This window comes from Orcinus orca, chromosome 9 (assembly GCF_937001465.1).
Source record: "Orcinus orca chromosome 9, mOrcOrc1.1, whole genome shotgun sequence".
Classification (NCBI taxonomy): domain Eukaryota; kingdom Metazoa; phylum Chordata; class Mammalia; order Artiodactyla; family Delphinidae; genus Orcinus; species Orcinus orca.
Window position 1 is genome coordinate 59,673,332 of NC_064567.1, and position 26,902 is coordinate 59,700,233.

At 36.1% G+C, this 26,902-nt stretch overlaps 1 protein-coding gene across 8 annotated transcripts in view; it reads right to left on the reverse strand.

Annotated features, from left to right (window-relative positions):
* Positions 1-1,372: 1,372 nt before the first annotated feature.
* Positions 1,373-26,902, reverse strand: part of SEM1 (SEM1 26S proteasome subunit) — a 40,556-nt gene continuing 15,026 nt past the window's right edge. The window contains exons 2-4 of one of the 8 annotated variants that reach the window (XR_007479231.1): positions 24,694-24,787; positions 20,042-20,140; positions 18,719-18,920 (exon numbers count right to left, since the gene is read on the reverse strand). Coding sequence is in view for 6 of the 8 variants with exons in the window: in XM_049714834.1 (XP_049570791.1) it covers positions 23,993-24,086; positions 24,694-24,787 (188 nt within the window). In the remaining 2 variants the exon portion in view is untranslated. Of the gene's footprint in view, positions 1,461-18,718; positions 19,181-20,041; positions 20,141-23,977; positions 24,087-24,693; positions 24,788-26,902 lie in introns of those variants that run through there. The other 7 variants (XM_049714837.1, XR_007479232.1, XM_049714838.1 and 4 more) reach the window with 7 other exon arrangements.

Here is a 26,902-nt window from a genome sequence, read left to right on the forward strand (position 1 = left end):
AAAATGGTACACTGGTTTGCAGGGCAGAAGATGAGACACAGATGTAGAGAACAAATGTACGGACACCAAGGGGGGAAGCGGCAGGTTGGGTGAGGGTGGCGTTGTGATGAATTGGGAGATTGGGATTGACATGTATTCACATGTGTATGTACACACATACACACAATTTGATGTGTATAAAATTGATGGCTAATAAGAAGCTGCTATATAAAAAAAATAAATAAAATGAAAGCATAAAAAAGAGTGATCTGGAATGTGCCCAGCCATCAGGGGTTTCACAGCCCTATGGGTGATTCTAAAGTAATTAATATAACAAATGTAATGTAATGTTGAGGACTGCTGACAACCTGTCAAAGGCTAAACGTGTATACAAGACTTTATTGACTCTTCACAATCCTGTGAACTGCCAGCCCTGCAGGTGAGGAAACTAGGGCTCAGAGAAGTTAAGTAAATTACCCATGACCACACAGCCAGTAAGGGTCTGAAACAAGATTTGAAATTAAATCTGTATGACTTCAAAGTCCATGCACATAACCATTAATAAGTGAGGGAAAGCTGTTATTATGGGGAAAGGCACTTACATATGGATAAGGACCTGCTTAGCAACTTCAATTTCCTACTCTAGAGCCATTTCATTCCTACTTGAATGAACACGCCAAGGCCTAATCTCTAGAATCAATCTTGTTCTTAAAAGACACATTAAGAGTTTGCCAACTGTATCCATCAGGCTTGCCTCCTAGATCTGATAACTAGGCTCTCACCTTATGCCTATGGATTGAAGTACTGACATGTCCCCTACTCCAGTAAGGAGGAGCATAAAGCATGCACAGTGGTATTGGAGTCTTGGGTTCAAATCCCTTCTCTGTCTTACTGTATCCTTGTGACTTTGGACAAGTCAGTTAACCCTGCTGAGTCTCAATTCCACATTTACAGAATATAAAAAATAAAACCTATTGCAGGGCCATAGTTAGGAATGAACAAGATAAAAAATATAAAAAGCTAGTAGCATAATACCCATCCTATAGAAGCTCAATAAAGAGTAGATGTCATATAGTTATTATTAATATTACTGTGATGATTATTATTACCTGGTATACCATTCCAGTGGAGTGTGTTGCTTTATTCTTTCAAAAATAACTTGAATGTTGACATTGAAACCCACTCTTTGAGCCTCAACCTCAAAGATGAACAGCCCAACCTCCATGATGCTTGAGGCTTGCCTTCCAGAACTTCAGCCTGGTACCCACGGTCAGAACCTACTTCTGCTGCTTCTCCTGGAAACACTGAAGGTTTTCTCAATGCAAAGTCTATGCCCATTCAGTTCCCTGCAAATCACCCACCTCAGGGCCGTTCCAGACCGCCGTGTGGTCCCAAGAAGTGTGCTCTCTCAGTTTCCACGTCTCCAATCCTCTCCTCTCTGGCCCATCTTGTTACATCCATGGCAACCCATGTTATGACTTCTGCCAAATAAAAAGCATAATGTTAACACATTGATTTGTGCATCATATACTCAACACAATTGGTTTAAAAACTTGGGCCCGAGGGTGAGGCAAACCTTCCCAGTTTCCTGAAAGGGACCCTAGCCTAACCCCAAACCACAAATGTGGTGGGGCCCAAACCCGCATTTATTCCAATCACTGCATAAGCAACATAGATAAAGAGGCATAATTCCCTTGAAAGATTTTCAAGTTTCTCCTTTAAGTGTGTTTCCCTCACTACTGTGGTTCTAAACTATGGCCACGGCCTCAAGACCAAATTACAGCTTTTGGCAGATGGTTTCAGTCTGGTGGTTACAGCAATGAATGTGGAGTCAGGAATCCTGGAGTCTCAGCCAACTATTCCCTGGGTAACCACAAGCAAGTTAGCTGCCCTTGTCTCAGTTTTTCTGTCAGTTAAATGGGGTAACTTTTTCTTTCTTCCAACTACTTCAAAGGCAAAGGTTATGACAATTAATTACCCCATGGCCCACTAAACCTGGAACTTTCCGTGCAGTAATGAAGCTACTGTCAGCTTTTTCCTTCCAAGTCTAGTAATTTAATCCTAAAATACTGTATGTTTTGAGTGTCCAAGTGTTACACCTGGAGGCTCATTTGGAGGCATTAATATCTAGGGTTACTGAGCCATGTACCCCATTGCCCTAATACTGGCTGATGGAGGCAGAATCATGTTCTAAAACATTAAACCAAAAAGCCTGGATTTAGCTCAAGGGGACAGCATTGCTAAATCGCACAGGTGGCTTTCTTTAACCTCAAGTGCCCTGGCTTCCCCATAACATAAGCATCTGATACTGTTTGAAAAATACTCTGTAGAATAGTTGGTATTCACAGGCAAACAAGGTCTGGCGAAGTTTCCCAACTCTGCTTCCTGCCCTTGTGTGACACCAACATATTTCTTTTATTTGCCATGTTTCTATTACTTTTAGTTCTAAAGGGATCCTTTTTCCCATAATCCATATTTTAACGATATTTTAACACTGAGAAATTCTATTAGCCCCTTGCATACAACCACTAACAGACCTCTGGAGGTGAGAACCTACCTACAGATACTACTTTTAGAGTGTCTTTGAGAGAGAAATAACTTTAAGCTTGAGTTTTTGTGGTTGATAAAAGTGATAGCCATTGGGAAAGGAAAAAAATTATATATGTTATTTTTAAAAGAACTTAAATTATTATTTAATTACTGATTTTTCTCTTTAATATTGTCTTGTATGCATGTCACTTCTGAATAAAAATGTAAACTTTGACAGTTTAGCAGAATATTGAAGCATCACTACATAATGTAGATTATGAATACAGTTTACTCTGTTTTCTGGAATGGTTAACTGACATATGAAATAGAAAGAAAAAACTCATCACATTCATTCTCTCTTAGTGTTAATAAACACAAATTAATTATAGTACTGGGAATTTGAGCCAATAATAGTCCAGAAATTTAAATAGTATGTTTCATTATTAATGCTTATATATATATAAGACATGTATATGTCTTAAAAAGGACTCAAAAAAGTTCTATATTGCATATACATTAGGTATGGGAGATTAATTCACTTTGAACCCATATAGTGTAGTGGAAAGATTATTCATTAATTAGAATTTCAGCTTTCCAGGTTCTGCTTCAAGTCTGTATGACTTCAAAGTCTCTTCTTTGTTCTGCCACTAACTCTCCTTGTGACTTTGAGGGAATCCCTTTATATTTTTGGAATCTAGTTTCCTGACAGTTATGGGTTGAATTGTGTCTCCCCAATCAACCAATAAAAAGATGTTTTGAAATCCTAACCCGCAGTACCTCAGAATGTGAACTTATTTGGAAATAGGGCCCTTGCAAATGAGATTAGTTAAGAAGTATGACTCCAGAAGTCATACTGGAGTAGGGTATGATCCGATATGACTGGTGTCCTTATTAGAAGACAGTCACTGAAGACAGACACACAGGGAGAACGTCATGCAACAACAAAGGCAGAGACTGGATTTATGTAGTTGCAAACCAAGGAACACCAAACTGTGAGCAAACCATTAGAAGCTAGAAAGAGGCAAGGAAATATTCCCCTACAGGTTTCAGAGAGAGCATGGCCTACCCACATCTTGATTTGAGACTTCTAGTCTCCAGATCTATGAGACAATAAATTTCTATTGTTTGAGCCACCCAGTTTGTGGTACTTTGTTATGGCAGCCTTAGCAAACGAAAATACAATCTTTAAATTGAGAAGACTGGATTCTGAAAGACTTATCCATAAATATATTTTTATCATTTGAAGTCAGAGGTCAACATACTTTTTTCTGTGAAGGGCCAGATAATAAATATTTTAGGCCTTGCAGGTCATGCAGTCTCTATAACAAGCACTCAAGTCTGCTGATGGAAAGCTGTCGTAGACAATATGTAAATAAATGTGAGTGGCTGTGTTCCAATAAAACTTTATTTATAGTCACTGAAATTTGAATTTCATATAATTTTCCTAAGTCATAAAACATTATTCTTTAAAAAATTTTTTCCCCTACCATTTAAAAATGTACAAACCATTCTTAGCTCTCAGACCACACAAAAACAGACAGGGGACTGGATTTGGTCTGCAGGCTGCAGTTTGCTGAATCCTGTTCCAAGTTGTTGACATTAGTACAATGGACTTGGTAGAAAGCATGATAGAAGAGCAATATGCAGCCTTTACCCAAGACACATAAGCTAAGCAGTGGATGACTTTCTGCAGATAATAATAATTGTATTCATGGAGCTATATCTCTCTATGTATAATAAAAATAGTTTTTATAAAACCATCTGAGAATCACATTTAAAAATGGAGTAGTAGGTTTTTTAAAAACTGCATTTCATTAATCTCTTTAGTGGTCAAAGTTAAATAGAATAAATATTAAAAATGAAAACTATTATCATTTATTGAGCACTTACAGTGTCAAGCTCTCTGCTAAATGTTGTATACAATTATCTCATTAATCATACAATAATCCCACAAGTTACATAGGCCTATATCCCCTTTACAGATGAGGCTTAGAAAGATTAAGCAATGCACCTGAGGCCACACAGCTAGTACTTAACTGAGCCCAGAATAAATCAGGTGATTCTGACTCCAAGGTTCATAAATAAAGCCACTTTATATACTGTTGTTAATTTCTTATACTGGTTAATTTCAAATGTTCAATTTCCAAATGTGGTAATTTACTATAATTAATTGTATTATTATAATTAATAACAAAACCTACAATTTTATTAATAATAAATAAGAACGAATTAATAATCAAATATACAATTCACCATAGAATGGAAAGAATGGATAGAACAGAAAGAACAAAAAAATGGAAGAAAATTATATTTTATTTTCCTCTTTAAGTTAGATCAAATATAACATTTGATTTCTTTGACTCAAATACTGGAATTACTAATGGGTCCAGCCTTAGTCTTAAACTATTTAGCTCTGGAAAAAAAATTGAAAACAATATAAAACTGGATACTGTTTTATGATATACTCTTTTATTACCACCTCATCAAAAAGAAGGTGGAAAAAAACCCAAACCAACCTGTTGATAGCATATGTGATTAAGTTCCTCATTCAAGTATATTGACAGATGGCAGAAAAGAGACGAAAGGATAGAGATGCCAGGGAGATGGAGGATGTTGTAACCAAATACAAAATCATCTGGATCTTTTGTGACCTAGGTCCCTTTGTGACCTAGCGTTTGTGTTTAAGTTAAACCTTTTGTTTCATCACCTGACAGATCACAGACCGAATTTCCAACCTGAAGTATTCTTTCGGCAAGCATGGGGCACCAAAGTATTCTTTGAGGAAATTATACACTTCATCTATATAAAGGTTAAGTCAATGAAATTATTAAGTGGTAGAACAGGATTTAAAAGCTTAACCTCCAAGAATGCCATCATGCCTGGCACACAGAGAGCTTACAAAATGCCCAATATGAAACGTCCACAGAATGCAAACCCAGCAATCTGCTTTGTGTTACTTTCTAATAAATGTCAATGAGGAAAGTGTTTATAACTTGAAAAAGGAGGAGGTTGGGGGGGATCCAGTAGCTTGCCACATGGAAGTATATCTCCTTGTCGATTCCAGGAAAATGTCAAATCAGTACAACTGTTCCAAGACTCTTGGTCTTCACTTCTGCATTGATTAAACTGCACGTGCTATGTTTTTGGCATAATGAGCTGCATTCATAATGGTTGACATCCAATGGTTCAATAAGAATAGCAGGCCTCACAGATTTCAGTGAATATAATATAGTCATTTTGCAGTTGTGCAAATTAAGACACATGGAATAAACAACTTGCTTCAAAACAAGTTAGAATTAGAAGTCAGCAATACGATTCAAGTCTAGCTTCAGTGTCTTCTATTTACCTTCTCTGGGATGGCTGGAGCTTAATTTTGGTTCCCTTGTTTCAATGGTGGCTATATAGAATCAGTTCTCACTTCCAAAGCTGAAATGAATGAATTATGGAACTCTCACTACATCTTATGACCAGCTTTTGCCCATTTAGTTTGGCTCAACTGACATTATTAAGGACTTTACTAGATTTAAAGGTGAAAAGGCTGAATACAGACAGACCCCACCCATGAGGACTTGAGATTCTAATGAAGGGAGGGGAAAAAACCCTCAAAGCAGATAATTTCAATTATATGAAGCTAAAAAATAAGATAAAGGTATTGAGTGCAATGGGAAGCTGGAGGAGGGGCACTGAGCCCAACGTGGGGGTCCAAAGAAGGCTTCCAAGAGGGGATAGTGCCCTAAAATGAATCCTAAAATGGTAATGAGGATTTATCCAACTGAAGAAAGGAGGAAGGGCATCCCAGCTTGGGAAACTGCATGAGTAAAGCCAAGAGGCAGGAAATATCATAGAATATGCTGGCAAAACATGCTATGGGGATACAGAGCAGAATTAACCTGAAAATTGTAATTCATGCCTTCCTAAATGGAAAAAATTAACTATCTGGAGAATAATGTTAAAAGCTTTAAATTCAGTGTGCACTGTAACTCGGAAACTTATTGTTACTATATGATGCCCATATCAGGAGGGAGAATTTGGTCCTAGAGCTATCTTCTATAAAAATGGATTTATGTTTAGAAAACCAAAATACTCCGTTTGTCTCCTGGTTGGTTACACAGCTCACACCAGTTCTCAGGTCAGTGCCCTCATTGAGTGAAAGCTTGCTGTGACTCCAGGTAAGACAAATAGAAACCCAATGGCTTCTCAAGTATAATTCCCTGAAAATTATTTACTGAATATCCTGCACACTGGCGTTTCTTCCCAGGGCTTCTAGGCAGTACTTTGCACTTCTATCCCAGAGTCACTTGCTATAAGGAAAGAAAAATGGTGGGCAGGAAACCAAGAATGGTACCCTCTCTGCCTCAAGGTCACAATTGGGTGCCAAGTTATGGAATTTGTCAGGCAATTACTCAAAGGTTTGGAGGGGAAAACCTCCATTATTAAGAGAACCTCAGACCCACCTAGGTTTTAGCCTTGAGGGGAGACACTCTAGGTGGGAAAAGGCAGTTGTTCAAGAACTTCCAGCTTCCTCCCATTGAATTTTTGTCCCCCTCATTTCTATGCTTTGATGATGGGTACTACCACCCCCTGGGTGGTGCCTCTATGACTTGGGCACTAGAGCAGTACAGGGTACCTTTGGCTCTCCAACTACAACAGGATGAAGTTTCCGAAAACACTCAGTATGAAAGAACAACAACAACAACAGTAGAAGGACAGTATCTAGTTAAGCTAAAAATGTAATGGCTTCTCACTATCCAAAATTCATTTCTTAGGATAAACACTAACTCCAAAAGGTAATACAACTTCATTAGCACCTTACACTCATTCCTTTCTCCTGTCCTCCGTCCTGTGTCTGAGAGACGCAATAACACTTTCTCTTCTACAGGGTCAAACACCTGGTCACCAAGGCCCTTTCTGGCCAAGACCAAGAAAACATTTTCAGTCTGCATTAGAGTTAGTAGTTAAATAGGCCCTGAGTCAGACTGCCTGGGTTTGAACACCAGCTCCATCACTTACTAGCTCTATGACCTTAAGTAAATTACTTAGCCTCTTTGCGTCTGTTTCCTCATCTGTAGAATGGAATAACAGTACTTAGAATTAAATGAGAAAATGCATATGCTACATTTGTCACACACAGCATAAGATTAGTAATTATTAGTAGTTATCTCTTTCTCATCTAGGACTCTAAAATTTAGAAGCCATATTATTAAAGACATGATGTTGCACTGAACTCTGGTAACTGAAACAATGGTGTCACTCTTCAACTCTGCATCTTCTACATAACTACAGGAGGTGGCATGATCTCTTATGACTCAATAGTACTGCAGTATACTAACCATAATCTTACCTCAAAACTTTCCTCCAGGTTGCTCTCTCTGCCTGTAATGTTCTAGCTCCTGACTCACTCCCACAGACTCTGAGGTGGATGTGACTCGTGCTCAACAATGCACAGCTCTCTACTCCTTCCTGAGCATACCAGCTCTTTGCACTTATGTAGGGCTGTGAACTCAGATCGGGTCAATGGTCTTTTAACAGTGGAGAAAAGCACCGCATAACCTCCCCGCTTTTGGTGAAGTCGTGTCACCCGTGTGTCAAGATCAAAGTCCACGTGATGGACCTGACTCACCAAGTGTATAGCTGTCTCACAGAACATACTCCACGTAAGCAAGAAATAAACTTTTAAGTGTTAAGCTACGATGATTTGCTACCCTAGCTTAAGCCTGGCCCATCCTGAATAATACACACCACTTACATCCCGCCCCCACATCAACCTTACGTCTCCCACCTCCCCATCCACGTGTCTAATAGGTTCCTTGTCAATCTTCAGATCATGACTTATCTGTTCCTCAGAGAAGCCTAATAGTCATCCTTTCTTAAGTAGGTACCACCCTTACTATTCTTAATATTGAGCTGTTTTTCGTTAATATTATTTCCCTCGTAATTTGTAATTAATAATTACACATTTGTCCACTTGTTTTTTCCTTGTCTCCACCACTAGACTATAAGATACACAAGAAATCTATAAGAACATCTAGGTTGTACTTTCCAATAAAACAGAAAAATAAACTAGCGCTTAGAACATCATTAGGTCTTAGAACAGTGTTTGTATTTTTTAAATTTTTATTTATTTTTTATTTTTAAAAATAAATTAACATCTATCCATCAAAAGAAGTATATATAAAGTAGCAGGAAGTTTGTTGTTTCATAATATGGACAATGGCATTGGAAGAAAGACAAATTCCACTGGACTACATGCTGGGCCAGAAATTTGTACAGAGACTTGACTACAAAAAAGTTTTGTACACAGAAGAAACTCAAGGGCATGAAAAAATTCACAGCTAAGAGGAAAATCAGCAGAGCGTCAGGGGCAAGAACCGAAAACCAGAATCGTTGTTATACTCTCTCCCATTCTAGTAACCCTGTCCAAAAGCACCAGGAGGGAGGAGCCAGGAAGGGTCATGTGGAAGGCTCTGGATCTTATAAGAGCCTAGGGACACAGCACCTCACCCCACCCCCAGCAGATCACGTTGTTGATTATAACAAGCACTTCTTTGCTATCTCTGAGTATGGCAGAAAGAAAGGGAAGAAAGGGTGGAAAGAAAGGGAAGAAAGGGTAGAAAGAGTAGGAAAAAAAGAAAGAACATGGGGCTTCCCTGGTGGCGCAGTGATTGAGAGTCCACCTGCTGATGCAGGGGACACGGGTTCGTGCCCCGGTCTGGGAAGATCCCACATGCCGCGGAGCGGCTGGGCCTGTGAGCCATGGCCGCTGAGCCTGCGCGTCCGGAGCCTGTGCTCCGCAACGGGAGAGGCCACAACAGTGAGAGGCCCGCGTACTGCAAAAAAAAAAAAAAAAGAAAGAACATGAAGGGAGAAAGAAAGAAAGAAGAAAGGAGGGAGGGAGGAAGGGATGGAGAAAGGAAGGAAAAAAAGAAAAAGAAAGAGAAAGAAAAGAAAAGGTAAAAAATAAATGCATTTCTATCTGTAAGAAAGGAGATAATAGAAATTTGGGACCTTCCTTCTTTCTCAAAGAAAACTGTCTTCTGCCCTATGGGGCAGACTACAAAGAACCAAGAGGAATCATGAATTCACAACATTACTTTCTGAGTATTTCACTACACATTTTCACCTGAGATTCTTCTTTCCTGGGTTATCCATTTCTGCCATCACTTCCATACACAGAGAAAAGGACATGCACTACAACACTGGGTCAGGAAAATTAGTTACGTAAGTGCCTTTAGTTATTACACTTTTTATGTCACTGTCTTTACAGCAGTTTTGTACCAGAGCTTGGACTAAATAATACCTTATCCAGGTAAAAATAGCAGATATTATTACCTAAGCCCTATACCATACATTTATCACCCAACTCTCTCCACATATACCCACCTTCCTAATAGCACACCAGCCTCCCCTTGGGGATAATTCAAATGGTGTGTAGTCTCAGTGGGAGGTCACTAAGTGCCACCTCTCACTGCCATTTCCCACTTCAGAAATGGGAAGCCTGCTCCTTCACGAGCTCCCTGCAATACTCAGGGGCCAGGCAATCAAACACCACTCCTGGGATGGTAAATCCTGAGTGAGTGAAACAAAGGAAGAGGGTAGAGGCAGATGTCAAATCCATTGCAGCCCTCAGGACCCAAGGACCAGGAAGCTCCTGAGTTGAAAATCTTGGTTAACTCCTGGTACCAGAGATGCCCTAGCTCTTGTCACTTTCTCAGATTTCTGCAGCCCCTAATATCCTGTCAGTAAATTCTCCTTTGGCTTAAAATATTTGGGGTTAGTCTCTGCTGCACACAACCAAAAAGTCAAACCAGGGCTACTATGTATAGCTATGTAGGTAGTACTTTGTATAAGAGAACCCAGCAAAAGAAACCAGGAGAGCTGAAATCCAGCCTGTGCTCCACTTGCCAAGGGGCTACATTCTACTGGAGGAAAGAGAGGCATTTTCCAATTTCCACAGAGGCACTGTATAGACAGGCAGTGGCCCTTCCCCTGACTGATACACCTACCTTTTTCAGTTATAAAACAGAGGCCTAGAGATTAAGTCATACAAGTAAACTGTGATTACAGTAATGCAATGATACCGCATTGGGCTATTCTGCTGCTTTTTTCTCTACCTACAGATTGAACCACCTATTTATTCTGCAAGGAAAATTTGAAATGAGAAGGAGTGTTCTTGCAGTAGTCCATCCTTCTATGATAGAGCCTACCATACTCACAGGTACCTGTAACTTGCATACAAGTATTAAAAGGATTAGAATTTTAACTAAAAATATGTACAAATATCTAACATTCTGTGCTACAATATAGTTTTTAATAGTTAACCCTTTATATTATCACCACTGGCAGAAAAACAACTCAAAGAACTCAAGAACTTTTTACATATCTTAATTTTCTACAAGCTAGATTTTCCCGATTTTATAGAGAGAGATCATGGAAAGGGAAAGATCTCAAATTATGCTGACCAAAGCTCCATTATAATCTCTTCAATTTTTCCATGACTGTTTTATGTCTCCCACATGTCTTTTTCTCCCAGTTTAGATCACAAATTTATCTGGAGGGTCTGTGAACTAGTATATATACATGCCTAGCATGTGAATGGCATTTACTGTTAAAAAGGAAATTAGAGAACCACCACTCCTTCCGTTAGGAATCTAACAGTTATGCTTCCTTTCCTTTACAAAGTTTCCTTTTACCATATTAAGTCCTCCTGTCTTCCTTTCATGTTACTTTAAGACATTGATGAAAATCTTTTGTTCCTATTTCCCGTCCCCATAAAAGAAAATTAAATTTGTTTTCAGGCTTTAATCCTGCTAAAACAAAGTGAATCAGCTCTGTTTTCATTACTGTCCAGTCATCTTATCAATCATTGAAGGGAATCACTAAAAGCAATCAGCGAACAAGGTCAACAGCACTCAGCAGAGGGCTGGTGTGATGGTACTTTAACAGATGAAAATGAAGACTGGGAAAAGGATGACAGTGCTTCACAGCCCTAAGAGGCCCAGTACCACTCCTTAGGAATCAGCCTTTAAATGGGAGAAGATAAGTTAGAGAAGGGAATTATCTTTATTGTGCAACAGGTCTCCTGATACCAAGCTTGTTAATATAACAAAGAGCTAAAAGGTTTATTGTGGGGGGTGGAGTGGGTGTGTGTATGGGGGGGCGGAATATTAGGGTTGTCATTTCTTGGTACAATGACTCAGGTTTTGGACTTTGAGACAAAGAACCTAACTTCATAGTTCCTGTTCTTCTCTAGCAGTTTGTGTTTCATGTCCAATAAAGAATTGCAGAAAGGTATCAGTGTAAGTGAGAGAAACCAACTTTAATTAACGTAAGCTTAAGGGAATTTAGTGAAAGAACACGAGAGTTATGAGAATCAAAGATGAGGCTGAAATGCTAGCCTTGAGAAGGAATCTAAGATGCTCTGGCAAGGAGAGGATCTCCGAAATGGGAACTATTCAGTGGTCAAGACTGAATGAATTCTGACAGTTTCCCCAGTTTCCCCATTTGTATCTCTCGGAGATAGAAGGTCCCAGGAAAAACAGTTTAATTGGCCTAGAACTGGCCATATGCTTTCCACCCCTTTGGTTAGGGCTGGATGGATGAACTTGATTTTTGGCCCTCCAAAGGTGGAGTCGGGGGTGGGGGATGGTTGGAGTAGGGAGGTGGTGGTGTTAATTACCCATAAGGAAATCTGGGTGTTATTAACACAAAGGGCAAGGTATCCTAGGTGGCCAAGATGAAACCAATGTCCAATATGGTATTAAAAATGGAAATTATTTTAACCCTCAAGGCCAGGAGTCATCTGCTTAACTTACATTAACACCACATACTGCATAGAACACATGTAGATTTTTCATGTAAGTTAACAGCCTCGTTTCAGTAAGTAACAATACCTGAGGCATGGTAGCTCCTCAATAAATGTATTTTGAATGGATTAACTTCTGCAATGTTATTTGTTCTCATCCTTTCCTGTATGTCATTAATATTTCCCACTTTTAACAAATACTTCTTATTCAAGATTTGATGAAATGGAACTTCTAAAAGAGAAAGTTTAATGCAGTAGAAAGAATAATGGAATATAATCTTTTCTTGCTTCTGCCCAATGTGACCTTGGGGACATGTCACAACCGCTTTGGGTTTATATCTTCATCTGTAAAATGAAGTGATAGAGGTACATGCGCTTTAAGAATCTGTCCAATTCCATAAGCCTAACATCATGGTCACAAATATATAGATGACAGAAACTCAGCAAACTTAGAAAAAAATACTTATAATTTTCACAGTATGAAGTGGCTCTACCCTGAATCTGGACAGAAAGTAAAACCTAACTTACTTGGTAGTATTTAGGAGAAATTGCCAATATTGTAGAAAATCTAGATCTCTGTTATCAAACGTTAAAAGAAAGGCAGTGGAATCAATTTTTCAAGTAAAATCTTACACTGAATCCCAATGTCTAAAACAAATAAAGGTCAAAAAACTACAACTGAAACAAAGACGGATGTGTGGATCACCATCCTCACACCTTCTCGCACAGGCTCCTGGGAACACCATTTGACATCACTCATCTAATTCCTGACTGAATATCCCTATATTTTTCTGTACCTTATGATAGTTCTAAAAACAAGATAACCAATTTCAGACAGGAAAGATTAAGAAAAAAAATTTCCCACGGAAAAGGAAAAGTATACACGCTCTCTTCCAGTGGCTTTAAAAAGACTTAGACAATTTGTTAGTCTATCAACAAGTAATTTTAATTTGAAAAATAAAATCAAACAGCAATTAATCCCCTACACCACTGACAACTAGTAATATACAGATGAAGACTATTGTGTCAGAGTGAAAATTCAGCTTCCAAAACATTTTACTACTTATTTAACAAGCTAAATTGTAAAATATGAAAACTCTCCAATATATAAATCAATAGCATTTAAAATTTTGCTTATAATTTTGATAAATTTCAGCAAGACATCTTTCTCCTGTATAATTTTTTCCTACAGTCCTGCTTCAGAGGAAAGATACATATGTCTCCCAAGCCAACGTAATTTAGCATCTGCCCTTTTTTTAATCACCAAAGGGGAAACTACTGACAAATATTAAATGATACAAACATAAATTGTCAACTTTGTGGTTAATGATAGTGACCTTCTTAGCCTTAACAAAGAAAAGCAATTTCTCTTCTCATAAAATCAGTGTTTTGTCCATTCCTCTACTTAGAAATATCATAATCAACATCATTAAGATACTTCCTATAAACTTGGACCACAGGTTTCTACACATAAAATGCCAACCATGAGTCTTTGAGTATGAGGTTTGCAAAATTCAAACATCTTTATTAAGGTCATCTTTATTTACTTATTAACACTAATGTAGATAAAAGCATATTATTTTACCTTGAGATTAATCTTGAAAATATAAACAAGATTCATGTGATCAATTTATTGAATAGTTACTGAACTTCAATGATGCCATTATTTTGGTCAAAGCAAAAAGTTATGAAAATTTTTCTGCAGGACATTTTCCCTGCAGGTAACAATTAAAAGTATATTTCATCGTCATTGGTGATCCTAATGACCTCTTATAGCAGGATACAAGTTTTGAATTGGTACAACCAATTAGATGACATGACTTATATGGATTTGTATCTGATAACCAAGAAGGAAGGCAAAAGTCATCTCTCATTATTAAAAGATATCTCTACTTCCTGGTCTATGCTGATTCTGCCAATGCTTCTTCTGTCTCCTAATCAATGGTTTCAAGATTTACTTTATAGTAAATATGACACATCAAGTATAGCCTAGGGATGCGCAGATGTTGTCAGTGTCCTGCCCTTATTCATTCATCACTTACCATTTCCAAGGAGGACAGCCTCACTTCCAACTGTCAGCAGCTATGATTCTGCCTGAAGTCTTTCCCTGGCAGCGAGAAATGAACTCTCCATGCACATGGGTCAAACCATAAGTTACTGGAGAATTAACAATTTTCCACTCTCAGACTCACCCTCAACCAATGACTGACTGGAGTTGGTAAATACCCTGGCCCACTAGTCCCATGGTTCAAGTAACTGAGGTATGTTATAAATGGCCTCCCAGAATTCCCAGGTAGAATTAAGGTTGTAACTTACTTGATATACACTCTTTATTAGCTTCCCTCCATTTCTTGCCTCACTCTCCCAATTCCCCTGTGAACTCTGTAATAAACATTCAAATCCTTATCTCTAGGTCTGCCTCCAAGAGAACCCAAACTAAGACAAGGAGGTATGAAGATGAATACAAAAGGGGTTCTACCTTTAAAGAATTCACAACCTAAAGCAGGAGACCAATAATAAACAAAACAAACTAACCAAAGAACAAAAATGATACCAAGAGGAAAAATATACAATATTACACTGTAAATAAAGGTATGCTGGCTCAGATGAAGATAACAATCTAGATAGTTTTAAATTTTCTGTGTACGACTACAATGTTAGTAATGGTCCTTCCTATAACTCTAAATATTATCTTCATTGGGAAAAAACTGTAAGACTATCTAATAGTCACCTTACTCTAAAATGTCATCCTACCTTATTGCCATTACTGATATTGTTCTAATAGTTGCTGAATAATAAACGGTAGCCAAAGGGTAACAAAAAGGGCAGAAGTATAAACTTCATTTAATTCCATGACATCTGTGGAACAAAAGGAATAACAATATAGTGATTCAACCTGACAAGTGGATTCAAACCATATCTACCATAAAATGAAATTTATCCTGCATTAACTTTTTTGGCAGTCCATCAACCTCCCAAGACAACTTCAGACAGAGTAAAACCAAGTCAATATTCTGGTCATCATTCACCATTACTTTCTGAAAACATACTTTTCTTATCATTAGCATTGCAACATTAATGGAAAAATCAAGTATTATTGAAGAGCATTTTTTTCCTGGTAACCTCTTACGGATCAACTAGGTGGATACCTTAGACTGAGTGAATAGGGAAGGCCTGACTTGTGAGGATGAAGAAGGCAAGCATTGCAGGCAACAACTGGTACAAAGGCCCCTGGCATGTTCAAGCAACTACGTGCAGTTTAATCATTTTCTGCTTAGGTGATTTTTTACTTATTCTTCAGATTTTATGCTGCTTTAAGAAGCCCTTGATGGCATTTAAGGGGTGACAGGATCTAAATTTTAACAAGATTCCTCTGTTTTTCCCAAAAGACTATAAGGCAGAGAAAATAGCAGCAGAGACCAGTTAGGTGAACATTGCAGAAAATCCTGGTCAATGATGGTGGTGGTTTAGACTAAGACACTAGTAAGTGGAAGTAGACAGATTCTGGATATGCTAAGAAACCAAATACCCAACCTAAGATGTCTTAAATAACGAAATTCAAAAGCTTATTTTCAGGAAGCCTAGTGCTAGAGTAGGTTCAATGACATCAAAGAACCATGTTCTTCCAGATTTTCTAATCATTTTGACCTCAAACTGGAATGGTTGTTAGACGACTGCCACTAGCAATTGAGACTAGGTGCTCCCTTATTCATATCCAGAGGGAGAGCCTCACTTTATGTGCTATTTCAAGAGCCAGAATTCCCCTCTGCCATTTGACTCTAACCCATTGTTTCATTGGCCCACACTTATTAAGCCTGTCCATCCCTCATTCATTCATTTGTATAGGAGATGAACTGGGAATGGGGTTGGCTTGCCTTGAGTCACATGGCCTATGTGAATGAAGGATGGATACCTGAGGGGGAAATATGAGTATTTGTTAGAAAAGAGGAAGGAGGAAATAGACGTTGAGTAGGCAGGCAACGATATCAAATACATGGGATATTCTTTGGGGATGGAGTTGACAGGGCTTGTCAAGGGATTGAATACTGGGAGAAGAGAGGATTCAAGAACAGTTCTAACAGTGCTGGTTTTAGCATTAGGGAAAAGGGGGCACCCACTGCGATGCAACAGACTAGAGAAAAGATCAGGTTTGAGAAAGGTTATCAAGGTTTCTGTTTTCACCAAGTGGTCTTTAAGATACTCATTAGACACTGGAGAGGTGATGGAGTTGTTAGCTGATTATGAGTTTGGGGTTTCAGGGAGAGGCCAAGACTGAGAATAGAGAATCAAATCAGAGTTTGTTTGTTTTAAGCAACTGAGACCAGGCGAGATTACTAAGAAACTATATGGATAGAGCAAGAAGTGGACCTAGGGCAGTCTGGACCCATACGAAGATTTAAAAGTGGAGTAAAACAGGAGCCATTAAAGTAGCTAGAAAACTCTAGTCCAACTCTTCAATGTCATATATGTGGGTGGATTGAGAGTAGTGCAAATTATTAGCTCACTGCCAAAGGGTGGCAGATGTTCCTTCTTTCAACTTAAGGTTAAGTTTGGGAGAAAAAAGATATGGATATCTTTAAAAAATACAGGGCAGATCTTGACATGCCACAAAAAAAGCATTATTAATACACTATACAATCTTTCAAAAGGGAGTTGGCTCATTATCATAGTTATCTAAATTAAATATTTAGTGGGAACAGTATGAAGGGACATGGCATCCAACGGCAACAATTTTAATCTAAGGCCTGATGAAAATTACTGACCATTATTACATCTACAATTTGAATTCAAAATGATTCAAATGGAATTAAGTGATTATGGAAAATTACAAAGGAAAAAACCTGGGTTCTAATCCACATCTGACAACTGTTGGCTATGCAACCTTGGACCCTTTCATTTCTTAACTTATTTTCTGTGAGACCCAGTTTTCTATTTCATGAGATGTCTACAATACACAGGCTCTTCCTGCCTGCTTCACAGGTTCACTGTGAAGATCAAAAGTTGAAGAATATCTACTAACTGCAAAATCCCATAAAAATAATTTTCTTCAGCTGCCTGGCTAGTCTAACTTCCTACCAATGATGTGCTTCATCATCCTGATGCCAACTATCAATTTTCAGGTATTCAATCCTTAACAGAGAAAGCCACCTAAACTAAATTTTGAAAACTTATTAAGGACAAAACACTGAAAAACTAGAGGTAACCCATTAAAACCTCTGCCCAATTCCTATGAGGTGTCAGAATGGTACCTCACCAATTTAAATTCAAGGTATATGAAGTGGCCATACCTCTGGGTACTAATCTGACATTGTCAAGGTGGTATGGGGTCTAACAATGTCCTTGTAAACCACTTACCAGAATACTGAGAAAATATACATCAGAATATTTCTTCAAATGCTACATTAGTATGGCTGCCTGTGCTTCATTATATGATTAAAACAATAAGTTTTTTTTTATAATTTCCAAAGTTCTTTCTTATTTTTTATTCCATCTGATCATACAGTGGTCCTGCCTGGTAGGCAAGGCAGATTCATGTTTGTCTTAGTAGGAGAAAACTTATTTATGTTCAAAATCATTTCGAGGCATACCTTAAATTATATTTCAGGTGCCCAACTCCTATTTTGGTGTCAATACTACATCATGTTACATAACTTTTAGATTTTAAATTACTCCACAGTACCAATGATTCTACTTCTAAATAAGTAACACATTCAAGTTTGAAAATATTCCAAATTAAAACTGTATATATTAGCCCCATTCTAAGTCTTATAAGAATCCTTTACCAATCAAATTAAATCTCCCCCTTCACAAAAGTAGATGTAGAAACAGTAATCACTGTGCAGAAACTTAATTGTGCTAAATGAATCTGTTCTGTAGTATCTGAGAATATGCACATGTTAACAAAGCATCTTGAGCCCACTTACCCAGTTTTGACACAGACATCATTCTTATAAGTGTGATCAAACCACTCTGGATTTTAAGAACTAATAATACTTTATCAACTATTAATATTATTAATGGCTCAGGAACTAATTACAGCAATTTAAAATGATTAATATTTTAAAAACACAGGTTTTGAAGGGTCACCTTAGAAATGTCAGTAAATGCCTAAGCTTTCAAAATACAGATGAAATTACGGTTAAATGTAACTTAAAAAGGAGTACCTTATAAATAAGACCAACATTTAGTCTATGTGGTTTAAGAAAAGTACTGAATTTGGAATCAGATGAATTCTGGCCTCAAATCATTTAACCTCTCGGAGCCTCAGTTAACATTAAAAAAAAAAAACAAATTCATTAATAGGAAATTTTGCTATCTGTCTGTAATAAAGCTCTGGAAAAATCACAAATAGTATGAGAAAATTAATGACGAGAGTCAAAAGATCAAGACTTCTGAACCAAACCAATATTAGATCAAAACATTTATTTTGTGTGTTACAAAAACAAAAATAAATCCAAGGAGGTAATGAAATAAACATTTTTTTTTTATTAAGTGTCCCATCCTGGGTTCTCTGCTCTAGAATTTAGTAAACAGTTCAAGTTTAGGTTGCTTCAGCACTTCTGGATGCTATGATGTCTCCATCTTATAACCATGTTTCTCTAGTTCAGCTCTATAAAGAAACACAAAAGAACAACATCACTAGACATTCTTCATGATAAATTAAAGAAACAGATGATTTTTAGAAATAACACAATAAATAATTGAGCTAATAAGCCTAAACATCAATTTAAAATACTACCAAATAGCTTTACTTTAGTCCCCAAAAAGAAATCTATATAAGAAAGAAACTGGATGTGAATCCACATAATGCTAATAAAATTTTGTTTTCCCATTAGTAAACTTATGTTTTATATTCCTTATTTTTCTGATCTATTTATGGAAGAAATGTGAGGGAATTATTGATATTTTCCAAATACTGTACAATTATTCTGTTCATAATATTTAAACATAAATTTTAAGAATCATTAACCATATGGCTAAGAACACTAGACACTGCTATCAAACTTTTAGAGATTTTATAATTACAATACTGTTATTTACACATAAACAATAAACAGATCGCTTTTCATACTGACATATATACTGCCCTAAACAAATCAAAAATTATTAATCAAATGTAAGGGTGTGTGAAAATTATTCTGTATTAAATATATATAGGCTAAATATAATAAATAAGTTATAAAATATTAAACAAGACTTTACTTTCCTAACTTTAAATGTAGATAAAAATCTCAAAAATGTATATTGGTATAAACATAAACACTTTAAAAAGATACTTTTTATAATTTTTTTTTCAACCTGAAATTGCAGTCATACTTTGAAAATGTCAACTGCAATTGTTGATCTGCCTTGTATAAACATTTGCACAAAAAGGTTTAGCCCTGTAATCAATATCACTTATTTAAACTACCATTCCAAATATCACCAGCAACTTTTCTGCCACAATTCTGATTTTATAAAATCAGAATTTTATAAAAAGTTCACAATAAAATTATGTGAGGACCAACCTATGATAAAATTGTACAAATGTTAAGCATGATTACACCATTACATGTAAGATAAAAAGACATTTCTTCTCAAGCATAATTTCGCTTAGACACTATCACACTATCCAATGTAAATGTGATGCAAAAAATACATGGTAGGAACGATGTATAATATTTATTATTCATTTCCCCAAACTCCTTCACTTCCTTAAAATCTTTAGATATTTATAATACAAATACTGACCTAAAGTCCATGAATAATATTAAGGCCAGAGCTTATTCATATGAATCATCTTTGTCTTCTGCTCAGGTGTAGAGGACAGTATGGGCTGGTGGTAAAACACTGGATTAGGAGTCAAGAGATCAGCACAAGTTTCTGACTCTACCGCCTCCTTTGCTAAATTTAACTAAAATGCTTCCTTTGTCCTCTCCTCCCCAGGAAATTAAAGATTATAATACCTGTCTTTCATGTTTCCTATTTAAAATGGAGATAATTTTAAACTTTCTTAAACAATACTTCTGCTGCGTTTAACAAAATCATTGTAGATTATTCATTTTCTCTTATTTTACAACAAAAAACCCCTAAACTTCAACCTAAGATTTAGGTAATAAGTCACCAAATCCATCCGAGTTTGTGTCTCTGTTTGTCTTCATGACAGGAGGTGGTGACCAATTACATTTATAAATTGTTTACAAACACAAAGGAGAGTATGAGAGATTTCTCAATTAGCTAAATTCTTAGAAAAGATGAAAGTTCTTTGGTAGAATTCAGGACTTGTAAGAAACCAAAAGGAAAATAAATGAACACCACTAAGTACAAAACAACACAAAAACACTAATATCATGAGCCTGTTGAATGGAAAAATACAACAGAGATGAAAAAGTAAAGAAATCCAGCACAATTGGAAAGATATCATAGGGCACACATAGTGAATACACACTATTTGAAACAAAAACAGCAGCATTCCTTTTACAACAAAACAAGAATAAGACTAACAGCCACTAGTAGGTTTCAGAACTCTTATTACCCAAGAAACTACTCTGCTATGTGACATTGGCTATATCTGACATGGTAAATCAGGAATTATTGGCTTTTTGGAATTTTTATGTAAAATGTGATAAAGGTCCAAAAAATCTCATAATCCTACCTATTTCTACTGATACGTATATAAACAAATGTTTCAAAAGCAGTAAAAACAGAATGATCTTTAGTTACATGGAAACATTGCTGGCCTTCTTTGTACTTCTACTTGTTGAAGGTAAATTACACTGAAAGAGAAACATGGAAAGTTTAAGGCTAAGTCCTTGCCAAGGCCATGCAGCTAAATAAGACGCAGATAGGGGCTGGAACTCAGGGAATCTGACTGACTTTAGAGTATAAACTGCCTCTCTAAATTTAGATGGAATTAGGACTCAATCATATGAGAAAACAATAAAACATTTTTGGGGAATTCCCTGGCAGTCCAGTGATTAGGACTCAGCACTTTCACTGCCTGGGCCCGGGTTCAATCCCTGGTAGGGGAACTAAGATCCGAAAGATGAGCGCGGCGCGGCCAAAAAAACGAAACAAAACATGTTCTTTACCATGGTTTATAATACCACATTAAGGGCCTCGATGCATTTTACAAAGACTGAAAAGAACATCTTTGCAGGAGACTTGTTAATCAAGACAGTTTTTAAAAGCAAGAATATAAATGTTATCTGAGGCTGCCTTGTCCAATATGGTAATCAGATGTGGCTATTTATTAAAATTAAATAAAATTAAAAATTCAGTTTAGCAGCTGTGCTGGCCACATTTCATGTGCTTAATAGCCACATGTGACTAGTGGCTTCTGTACTGGATAGTGCAGCTTATAGAACATTTCCATAACTACAGTAAGTTCTACTTGACAGCACTAATGATACATCAAAAACTTTGTTTAAAAAAGAAAAACTCACAACACAAATAGGGAAATAAAAAGAAAAATCTCATTCACTAATGGAGGTATCAAGATTTATACACTTACAAAAATCCACAAACCTAAAGGCAGAAACACAACATAGAACATAAGAGCACTGTGGAGGTATATTATAAAACCAACAAGCCACAAAGAATATAAGGATAATGTTCTATTTCCAAAACCAATAAAAAGGCAAGACGCAGTAGTGACAAGAAATCCAATTATCAGTACATTTACTACTAAAAGTCCCCTAATAAAACCAAAGTATTCAGTAATGTCTTGATTTAATTGTTAAGAGAAAAGTGCTACTTTCTGGCTAATGAAAAACACCCTCACCCCAAAACCCACTTGGGAGGAATCCGACCCTTCTGAATAGCGAAGGAAGAAAACTCATTTGGCTTCAACTTTAAAAATTTCAAGAAGATAACAAAAAGAAAAAACTGATACATGATTAAAATCAAAACACAAAATAGGGATCAACAGAGTTGTAAGGCCTGAAAATAAGTATTCTAACAGCATATATTTATAATGAGAAAGAAAAGAAGGGATGCATTAAAAAAAAAAGCAGCAAGGTTTTCTCTGATGTGGCAAAATAAATAAACGTAAAATAAATACAAAAAGAAAGTGGCAAAAACTTGTACACATAGAATTAATTTAATCCCAGAATGGAATGAGATCTGTAAAAACAAAAAGGGCTTCTGAAAGCCATATATGGCTAAAGAAGAATGAGAAGAGAGAGATTCAATGCTCAGAATAGATTTTAGAGAAAAAGCAAGATTACTGTTCAACAGCTACTGCTCTATCTTGTCCATAAAACTGCAAAAAGAAAAACAACATCATTAAGACAAAATTGAAAATTAAGACAGATGAGATAATTCCAAACTACATTAAAGTAGTTTAAAGTTTCAAGGCCTGAATAATTACATCTCAGAGTACTGAAAGAAGGAAAAAAATGAGAGTCAGCAATTTTGAGAAATCATGGAGAATTGTAAAAGAGCCAGAATAACCGTGAAAGGCAAACTGTACTATGTCCAAAAAGGGGAGAAATGAGATGGGTAAAACTGTTATTAGTTTCCAGCAAAATACTAAAAAGTCTTTAGAATGTAGGGTTTTTGAGCCCATAAAAAAATGCAGTTTAGAACAAAAGCTACTTACCACTACTAAAAATAAATTTTAAAAATTTAGTATAAATTATCTCACTACTTTTTAGAAAAATGTACTAGAGACTAGGAAATTAAAAGATTGCAATAGAACTTCTATATCATGGTTTGAGCAAAGCAAATGATAGTTTACACAGATATCTTTGTGGCCAAGATAGATAATGTATGGGTTGAATCAAAACAAAATTAGGGAGGAAAGAATTGTCTACAAATGGTGCTGGTATAACTGGATATCCACATGGAAAAGAATGAAGTTGGACTCCTATTTCACACCATATACAAAAATTCATGCAAAATAGATCAAAGACCTAAATGTAATAGCTAAAATTCTGGAACTGTTACAAGAAAACATAGGGATAAATTTTCATTACCATGAATTTGGCAATGAGTTCTTAAAAGAGTAGATAAATTGGACTTTTGTGCAAAGAACACTATGAAGAAAGTGAAAAGACAACCTAACAGAATGGGACAAAATATCTGTAGATAATATGTCCCATAAGGGCCAGAATAAATAAGAACTCTTACAACTCAACAACAAAAAGACAAACTTTGAAAATGGGCAAAGGACTTGAACAGATAGTTCTCCAAAAAAGATATACAAATGGACAACAAACACCTGAAAAGAAGCTCATCAGTATCATTAAAGAAATGCAAATCAAAACCACAATGAGATACCAATTCATCCACTAGGATGGTTAAAATGAAAAACAAAAAAAAAGGTTTTGGCGAGGATGTGGAGAGGTTAGAAACTTCCTATATTGCTGGTAGTAATGTAAAATTATTCAGCTGCTGTGGAAAAGTTTGACAATTCCTCAAAAAGTTAAACAGAATTGCAATATGATCCAGCAATTCCACTAAATCCCAACAAAACTGAAGAGATATTCAAACAAAAACGTGTAAATGAATGTTCACTGTAACATTGTTCACAACAGCCAAAAGCTGGAAACAACCCAAATGTCCATCATCCGATGAATGGATAAACAAACTGTGGCCTATGTATACAAGGAAACAGTATTTAGCCATAAAAAGGAATGAAATACGGATACATGTTACAACATGGATGAAATTTTAAAACACTATACTAAGTGAAAGAAACTAGACATACAGCTCATTCATGTGATACCATTTATATGAAATATCCAGAACAGGAAAATCCACAGACAGAAAGCAGATCAGCGGTTGCCAGGGGCTGGAGGAGGAGAGGAATGCAGTGACTGCTTAATAGATATGGTGTTTCCTTTAGGGTGCTGAAAATGTTTTGGAATTAAATACAGATGACAGTTGTATGACATTATGAATATACAAAATGTCACTAAATTGTACACTTTAAAACGATTTTTACATTATATAAATTTTACTTCAATCGATTGATAATCAATCAACCAATCATTTTAGGTAGATTTGTACATGAATATGGAAAAATACACTCCCAACACCTCACTCTCCATTCCAGTTTGAGAATCATCAATACATTGGGTCTGAGCACCCTATGATTCTAATTTCTGCTGAGTTGTTCAATATTGATAGAAAATTAACAGTGACAGAATTAAACCTACAAGGATTTAAAAAAATAGCAAATATGCTTCTAGTTAACTACTTTTATAAAGAGACTAGAAAGAACAAAAGTTCTATGCAATTACACAAAGTATTCATGTTTAGAAACACAGGAGATGAGGCAATATATCTTACTTTTCATAATTCGAAAATCTATTTCAAAGGCAATTGTCATATATAAGTTACATATTCCATGCTTACAATTAATACTAAGCTATATAAAAATTTGGCTTAAAACTTACCGTAACTGATTGGAGAAGTCATCCTCTACATTGTCATCATCCCAATTATCCTCCCAGACATGTGCATCTTCATCTTCATCTAAACCAGCCCAGTCTAAAAACAGAAACAGATGCCATCTAAATATTTCTCATACATTATTTCCATAAATACAAAAACTTCAGAAAGCTTGCTACTGAACTCTCTCAATTCAAAACATCTAAAACCATATCTATGAGAAATGGTAATCTTCCTCTTTAAATCTCAATTGATGTTATCTTGTTTTCTCAATTCTTGAATTTGCAGATCTAAAACAGTAGTTAGTACAAAAAATTCTATTTGCTGTGAAAATTTATTGTAACTTCAGGAGGATATTTACTTTGCTGATAATTTTTATAAGGTCTATTACACAATCTTTCAAAACACAGCACCAATAACAGAAAAGTAAGTTGAGTAGCAGGACGATACCGGCCTGGAATTCAAAACTGCTAAACATAAAAAAAGATAAGTCATACTCAGATAACAAAAAGTAAACCAAATATTTTCTTAAACATGGTTGTAAAACTGTGTTAGAGAATGTCCTTATTCTTTAAGACACACATGCTGAAATATTTAAGAATCAGGTGTCATTTTGTTGACAAGTTTACTTGTAAATGCTTCTGAAATATATTTTATATCATACATGTCTATCATACATATGATAGAAATAAAGTAAATATGACAAAATGGTAACAACTGATGAAACATGGGTGTTTGTTGCCTTCTTGTTTTTTGAGGTATAACTGACATATAACATTATATTAGTTCCAAATATACAACATAATTTGATACTTGTATACACTGAGAAATGATCTCCACAATGAGTCTAGTTAATATCCGTCACCAACAGTTACAAATTTTTTTTTTGGATCAGGACTTTTAAGATCTACTCTCTTAGCCACTTTCAAACATGCAACAGAGTATTAATAACTATAGTCATCATGCTATACGTTACATTTCCATGACTTATTTTTGTAACTGCAAGTCTGTATCTTTTGATCCCTTCACCCATTACACTCCCATTTGTCCTTTATTTAAAACTTCTATAGGGTTAAGTTTCAAAATTAAAATCTGAGAAAACTAGTTTTTAAAAAACCAGTATGGAAATCACCTTTGGAAGCTTTCCTGATTCCCTCTCTTCCTTTCCTTCAGAGATTAGGTCCCCTCCTTTGTGTATATCTATCACAGCACCTACATACTGTACAATCATATTTATCAGTTATATGCCTATGTCCATTACTAGTATCTGAGCTCCTTAAGAATAAAACTCTTTTATTTACCTTTGTATTCTTAAGCCACAACAATACCTGTTGTGCATATGCACGACAGTTGGTTGTGAAAGATGCAACGAACTCTAAATCAGACCTTGTGTACTTTTGCCTTATCCCTCCCCTCCAAAAACAGTAAGCATGAGTTACACATGCTCTTAAATGTGTCCTAGTAGCTTCATCTTAGTAATTACTTATTAGAAACATGGCTAAGAACATTTCGATCTTTTAAAAAAAAGAAGTCAATAAGAAAAGGTATGATTTAGGCTTTTCTTATAAAGCACATATAGATTTAAAGGTATTCAACAATGGTTCATATGGGTATTATATTTGTTACATATGTATCTAACAAAAGATTTTAAATGCCATATGTCAACATCATGGTTTAAGAATATAAGAAAGTACCTCCATTTACCTGGTCCCCCCAAATCAGAAATTTGGGAGGCAGCTTAGCTATCCTTTCTCCTTCAACTCTCATAACCATTCATTATATCCTTTTGATTTCAGCTCAAGAATCTACAGAGTTATAGTCTCCTCCTCCCTATTCTTGCTGCCACTATGTTAATTTAGGAGGGATTATTCCCTTCATGGACTATTATTGTGGTCTTTTTTCTGTCCCCTCCTCTCTAATCTTACAGTCTGTACCCTCTTCCACTGATGCCCAAAATGACCACCATTCCTGTAAGTAAGTATGCAAAACATTCAGGTAGGAAGCACATTTTATTAAATGTGCAACTCTAATGTCTATAGCTGAGTACTGGGCACATAGTAAACACTCAAAAAAATGTTGTGTAAATGGAACTACGTTTCTCAAGTTCCCTTCCTCTGAGTGGTCAATCTCAAGAAAACAGAGGGCAGTGTGTGGTTTCAGTGAAGTCAAGAGTATATATTTCAAGATGGAAGAGAGTAACAATATCTTGTATTA